The sequence below is a fragment of the Salvelinus sp. IW2-2015 genome, linkage group LG3 (genome assembly GCF_002910315.2).
Source record: "Salvelinus sp. IW2-2015 linkage group LG3, ASM291031v2, whole genome shotgun sequence".
Lineage (NCBI taxonomy): Eukaryota > Metazoa > Chordata > Actinopteri > Salmoniformes > Salmonidae > Salvelinus > Salvelinus sp. IW2-2015.
In genome coordinates this window covers 25,541,524-25,547,832 of record NC_036840.1, presented here as the reverse complement: position 1 = coordinate 25,547,832, position 6,309 = coordinate 25,541,524, and the positions used below count along the sequence as shown (strand labels likewise).

The window sequence follows — 6,309 nt, the reverse complement described above, 5'->3', positions numbered from 1 at the left end:
ATTATAACAGAACATGGACAAGATGTTCACAATGTTCATAAATGACCAGCATGTCAAAAAATAATCACAGTAGTTGTCGAGGGTGCGCAAGTCAGCACCTCAGGAGTAAATGTCAGTTGGCTTTTCATAGCCGATCATTAAGAGTATCTCTACCGCTCCTGCGGTCTCTAGAGAGTTGAAAACAGCAGTCTGGGACAGGTGCACGTCCGGTGAACAGGTCAGGGTTCCATAGCCGCAGGCAGAACAGTTGAAAAGAGACACTATGTAATTGTGATGAACTGAGAGAATATTAGGGTAACACTGTAATTCATTAATCTTATGCTGTCTTCCCTGCTCCTCTGTTTTACCTCTTTCCTTTTCTGTCGTCTACAACTCTCTCCCACCTCCTTTCTTCCTCTTCTCTATATCACACCAGGGCTTTGTCTTTAAGTACATATTGAACTTGAATTTAAATTAGAATATTACAATTATAGATATATTTACTATAACTCGCCATGTGTTATGTTATTTCAATAACAGCTTGCTTAATCACTTTCACATGAATTAGCTGTTTCACTTCTCCGCTGGTATGAATTGAGATACTTCTATTTGCCAATTAAGTATCTTTATTGAGATTACTACCACCTATCCCTCGTGTTGCCGGGCTTTATTACATGTCAAGATGCAAGGAGGTTAGATAGGCATAGCTGTATTTAGGTTAATACTATGAATTACAAATTCAGCCTTTACTTAAAATCTTGTTCAGTCATGTTTTTGCATAGATTACAATGTGTACTCTCTCTCGATTTCTCAGTGAAGCAGAGAGATGGTAACCACTGTTGACATGTATAATTGTAATACGTACACGCAGACACAGCATCATGTGCAAAGAATGGAGTTTTGATATCACCTACGGTATTGGACTATGACTGAAAAAGAACTCGTCTCTCAGAGATCATACCTGAGCGCGCACCTGTTATTTGCAAGGAAGCAGTACCATGATCAGCTGAAATCATTTTCAATGTACAAAGCTACCAATGTGGGGAATCTTTGCGGGCGGAATTAACACAGTACTGTATATTAGGACTTGCATCCGTGGGCCACTAGGTAAAGTGCTATATTACTACTCTAATCCATAGGGATTCATTATCGCATTATCAGCGTGAAGTCCGAGTGACCAACAACTATGATAGCTGAGGTTCACAGATAGCGTTCTGACTAAAGTTCATAACAAAAGTCTTTAGAGGTCCATACACAGCATTGGCTTACATACTGCTCGCCCTGTTTCCCACACATCCATAGCATACTTGTTCTATGTTGCAGTTAACCGTGCCCACTACACAAGTAGCAAATAATAGTTAGCTAGGCTATGTTACTCTTCAGCATTGTGAGTTGTCCTGGCAAGATATAATGGTCTCAAGGCAATGCTACGCCAAATGTACTTCAGAATTTTCCCAAGTAATGCATTAGCTAAGCTAGTATGTCTTTTATGTGCGACGAAAACAGGGTCCCCTTAAAACCATGAACAACCACGAATTACAAATTCAATCTCCATGTCATAGCAAGAGCTATAGCTGAGCTTTTGTCACATATGCCGCGGTGCTCGTTTCAACTGTGTAAAATAGTGGCCCGTCACCCAAGATTTAAACTGCCTTGGCGTGCTTCAATTTCTTCTCTGCTACAATATCATTATGTGATTATGTACGGTAGGTTGGATAGGAAAAACACTCTCTAGTTTCTAATGAAACCTTTGTGTTATATCTGTTGAGTAAACCAGAACTCGAGTTGGGCCAAAATTTTCCTGTTGAGGGAAGTGAGAAGTCTGCAATCATGCACAGGCTCTCGTTCTGAGGCGCTTCTATTATTGCCTGTCTGCGTGATGGTTGAGTTTGCGATCCTGTGCGTACCGTCCTTCCCCTGGATGATCAAGCAAGGAGTGAGGAATGGGAATGCGAGTTGGCTACGCAGATCTTGAGGCCTTATTAATAGGCTCGGAACGTGATTGTCCTCTCTTTCCCTTTCGTTCGTGTTCATGACGCAAGGCCAGACCTCAGGATGGCATTCTAGAAAGCTGCCCGTTAATAGCCCTACACAGCATATTTCGGGACTCTGATTTTATTCGATCATAGGGTGTTAGAAACATGCTTAACGTAGTTATTATAACCAGCGTATTATCAGTATTTATGTGCCTCCAAGTATTATTGCTTCTCTCTTCTTAGAGAAGTATTTATATTTTACATCAACTTGGGTAAGTGTAAGACATTTAATTGAGTTCCTACATTTATACTATGTAGATTGAATATGATAGGTGAAGTAGGATGTTCTGTCTGTAACGGGTAGAAATGGTTTATCCATGWWTTTGTCTTTGATCCATTTTGTTTGTTTGCTTTGACAGTTTGTGCTTTTACCGAACCAAACGTAATCCAACCAACCCCTGTGATGGTTACTGAGCTGGGAGGCACTGTGACTCTCACTTGCTTTTGTCCACATGAGTCAGTGATCAGATTTAATTGGTTCAAGCAGATATTTGGACAGAAACCTCTCTACATGACGTCATCTCTTTATGTTGGCCAAGATAGTTATTACTCCAACAACTTTATCAAGGACTTTACTGAGACCAAACGTTTGGGTGTGAGGAGAGGACACGACARCTGTAACTTGACCATATCMAAGACAGAGCCAGGGGACTCAGCTACATACTATTGTTCAACTACAGAAATCTATGAGCTCACATTTGGAGAGGGAACTGTTTTAATTGTCAAAGGTGACTAAATATTTGCTTCTTCAATTTCAAAATGGGTGGCCCTGTATATTGGTATGTTTGTATGACTGCTACGTAAAATGCTAGCGATGAATACATGGCCTTTTATGTATTTCACCAACACATCTTAGTCTTACTTTAGTCTCTCTCTCTGTCTTCAGACTCAGAGTCCAACAGCATGTCTTTGCTCCAGCAGCCTGTGYCTGAATTAGGTCAGCCAGGAGGCTCTGTGACTCTGAACTGTACAATACACACTGAAACCTGTGTAGGAGAACACAGTGTCTATTGGTTCAGACATGGCTCAGGAGAATCCCGTCCAGGAATCATTTACACCCATGGAAACTGGAGTGATCAGTGTGAGAAGAGCTCTGAGGCTGGGTCTATTACACAGAGCTGTGTCTACAACCTCCCCAAGAGGAACCTCAGCCTCTCTGATGCTGGGACTTACTACTGTGCTGTGGCCTCATGTGGGGAGATACTCTTTGGGAACGGGACCAAGCTGGACATTGAGGGTATATGATACAGCTTCTATTTCATTTTATATCTACTGTATAGTCTACSGTGTAGAAYATACMTTTACTTGCYATTCWGGTTTCTTCTAYTACTGTTTGAATTTCAACAGACCATAGARCAGATCCTCTTCTCTTGGTGTCCTGCCTGGGTGTAGTATTGGGTGTCACGTTCACCTTKATCATTGTCCTGGTTTGCATCATGTACAAGATGAACAACACAACATGTGTGCAGTGCAGAGGTAAGTTACTATCCCTTGCTATTCGTTGATGTCACCATTTGTTGTTGTTTCAGTAGTGGAAGAAGTAGAAGTATCCTAATCTTTTGTGTCATTCTTTTCAGGACTCGTCTCACAGNTTTGGTTATTTTTTTATAGGGTGACCCTGAGGGTCAAAGTACCCAACAGTAGACAACTGTATTATACTGATCACTTCTAAAGACAAATAAAGAGTTAAACCAAAATAGCCTTTATCATTATCTTTTTCTTCCCTTAGTATTTCCTGTCTTGACTTTGCACTGATCACAGCCCCCTGTTCCGAGAAGCACCTTATAAGGAGAATATSATTGAGGTCTGAAGTAGAGGAKGGGCCAGTGAGGGTGCGCATCACTTCCTGTGGTGTGACTGACAGTAAGGAGCAGCTCAGTGTAGARCGAGACCTGCTGAGATGAACATCACTGGGCTTCTCATAGACTAACACTGCGGGATGAAATGTCCCTTATGCTCTCTTTTTCACTCTCTTTCGCTCTCTTTYGCTCTCTCTCTCTCTGTGTGTCTCTGTCTCTCTCTCTCTGCGTGTGGAAAAGTAAATACCTGGGTGATTTGAGGGCGTGGGTGGTTTTTACACACCTCTCTCTCTTCATCTGTTCATCTGGACGGTAAACACCAGACCCCTGYCATTCAGTTMGATGTGCAAAGTATGTCAAGAATACATACAACAAGCTAAAATCATTTTCCAAACCCTAAACTGTGCAGGTTTTCTTRAACTATRRGTCCTGAGTTATGAGATTACATCTATAATCATGCACTCTTTCTGCTTACTTTAGGTCGTTGGAGGACGATTTGGGTCTTGGGAGGACAGTCAATTTATCATTTGGGTCTCGTGTTGAAAACATTTAACAACCCTAAAGCATATAACAAGAGGACAAAGTGCAGATAAAGATTGAGTGTCATCTCAATAGTTTTGTCAACTCTTCCTTCATGAAAAAAGAAAGTATTGGTAGCAAACAAAGGTTTGAAATTAAGCCAACATATATTATTCAATGCTATTGCGCTTACAAATAATATTATTATTTATTGTTGGAGCCTTATGATGAAAACCAACAGCCAGGAATTTAGCCTTTATGCAGTGGTGGGTAAATTTACATGATGGATTACCTTAGCCTTTGGGCTGGGCTRGGTTGGGATAGGTAGTATTAGCAGCACCAGAGATCATTCACGGTTTCCTGTCCAAACATCAAAAGAGAAATAWTTTCACAAAATGTTTAATTTCTCTCAAAAAAGATGCAGGAGTATCAAGCAAATATTTGATTGCCTTGATCAGSTAACTGAATTGGGCCGGCAGGTAGCCTAGTGGTTTACCCCCGAGCTGACAAGGTAAAAATCTGTCATTCTGCCCCTGAACAAGGCAGTTAACCCWCTGTTMCTAAGCCGTCATTGAAAATAAGAATTTGTTCTTAACTGATTTGCCTAGTTAAATAAAGKTAAAATAAAAATWAAATAAAATTGCTTTGTCTTCTTAAAAAGTAATTCCCGGGAAGCTCAAACTATGGTAAGCCAGAGGACACATTTCTAAGATTGTAGTCAGCCAATAAAATCTCTCCTTTCAATATTCCCTCCTACTGCATGAAAAGTACATGTAAAGTGCCATCAAGTTTGCACTGTTCTGTGAAGGGAGTAGTACACAGCGTTGTACGAGATCTTCAGTTTCTTGGCATTATCTCGCATGGAATAGCCTTCATTTCTCAGAACAAGAATAGACTGATGAGTTTCAGAAGAAAGGTCTTTGTTTCTGGCCATTTTGAGCCTGTAATAGAACCCACAAATGCTGATGCTCCAGATACTCAACTAGTCTATAGAAGGCCAGTTTTATTGCTTCTTTAATCAGATCAACAGTTTTCAGCTGTGCTAACATGATTGCAAAACGGTTTCTAATGATCAATTAGCCTTTTAAATGATAAACTTGGATTAGCTAACACAACGTGCCATTGGAACACAGGAGTGATGGTTGCTGATAATGGGCCTCTGTACACCTATGCAGATATTCCATAAGAAAATCTGCGTTTCCAGCTACAGCAGTCATTTACAACATGAACAATGTCAAAACTGTATTTCTGATCAATTTGATGTTATTTAATGGACAAAAAATGTGCTTTTCTTTCAAAAACAATGACATTTCTAAGTGACCCCAAACTTTTGAACGGTGGTGTATATAAACAAAATAAAGTATTTTGTTACATTTTCACCTGTCAGCATTATCAAGATTCCATCAGCAAACAGCATATGATTCAAGAAAATCTTCCACAATCGTAGGTCCCAAGGTCCTCTTGCCATGTGGCAGAAATGTTGAGGTGACATGTGTTTTAACCAGCCAACACAGAGAATCACCCATCATCAAATTCGTTGTAGAATTGCACATCACTCTGGTACTTGGAAGATTTAGCAATGTATTGAAGAACAGTTCTGGTGGTGAGTTTGTACCACATCATGTAGTTGGTTCTCACTGGTCATGTGGCAATCAATAGTCACATTGCCCCCTTCTGGAAAGAAGCAGGCTGAACAATGATTTGTTGTTGAGATGTACCTGAATTTAAATAATAAATGGACCATGTTGACAACACATGCACCAAATATAGTAAGAACCTGTAATGTATGTTTAACAGTTTAAGATTAGTAAATTGAGCTAGATGTTACTTACACAGCTTTCCAGATGAAAGAAAGATGAGAGTGTCCTTGCTTGTTCCTTCAAGTGATGATATTGACCTGTGTGAAATGCAGTCTCTCTACAGAAGAGAAAGGAAACTTGTGTTTGCTTTCATTGGTTGATCTCCGGTACCATCTG

The 6,309-nt window shown here is 40.2% G+C and overlaps 1 protein-coding gene and 1 pseudogene across 1 annotated transcript; one reads left to right on the top strand and one right to left on the bottom strand.

The window, feature by feature from the left end:
- LOC111980626 (uncharacterized) overlaps positions 1 to 6,309 on the bottom strand; it is a 59,550-nt pseudogene that overhangs the window by 23,001 nt on the left and 30,240 nt on the right.
- On the top strand, positions 1,859 to 3,544 carry LOC139023368 (uncharacterized). Its single transcript, XM_070436365.1, has 4 exons — positions 1,859 to 1,934; positions 2,375 to 2,743; positions 2,902 to 3,252; positions 3,363 to 3,544. Exons 1-4 carry the CDS (start codon positions 1,859 to 1,861, stop codon positions 3,518 to 3,520), a joined length of 954 nt encoding a protein of 317 aa, XP_070292466.1. The 3' UTR covers positions 3,521 to 3,544.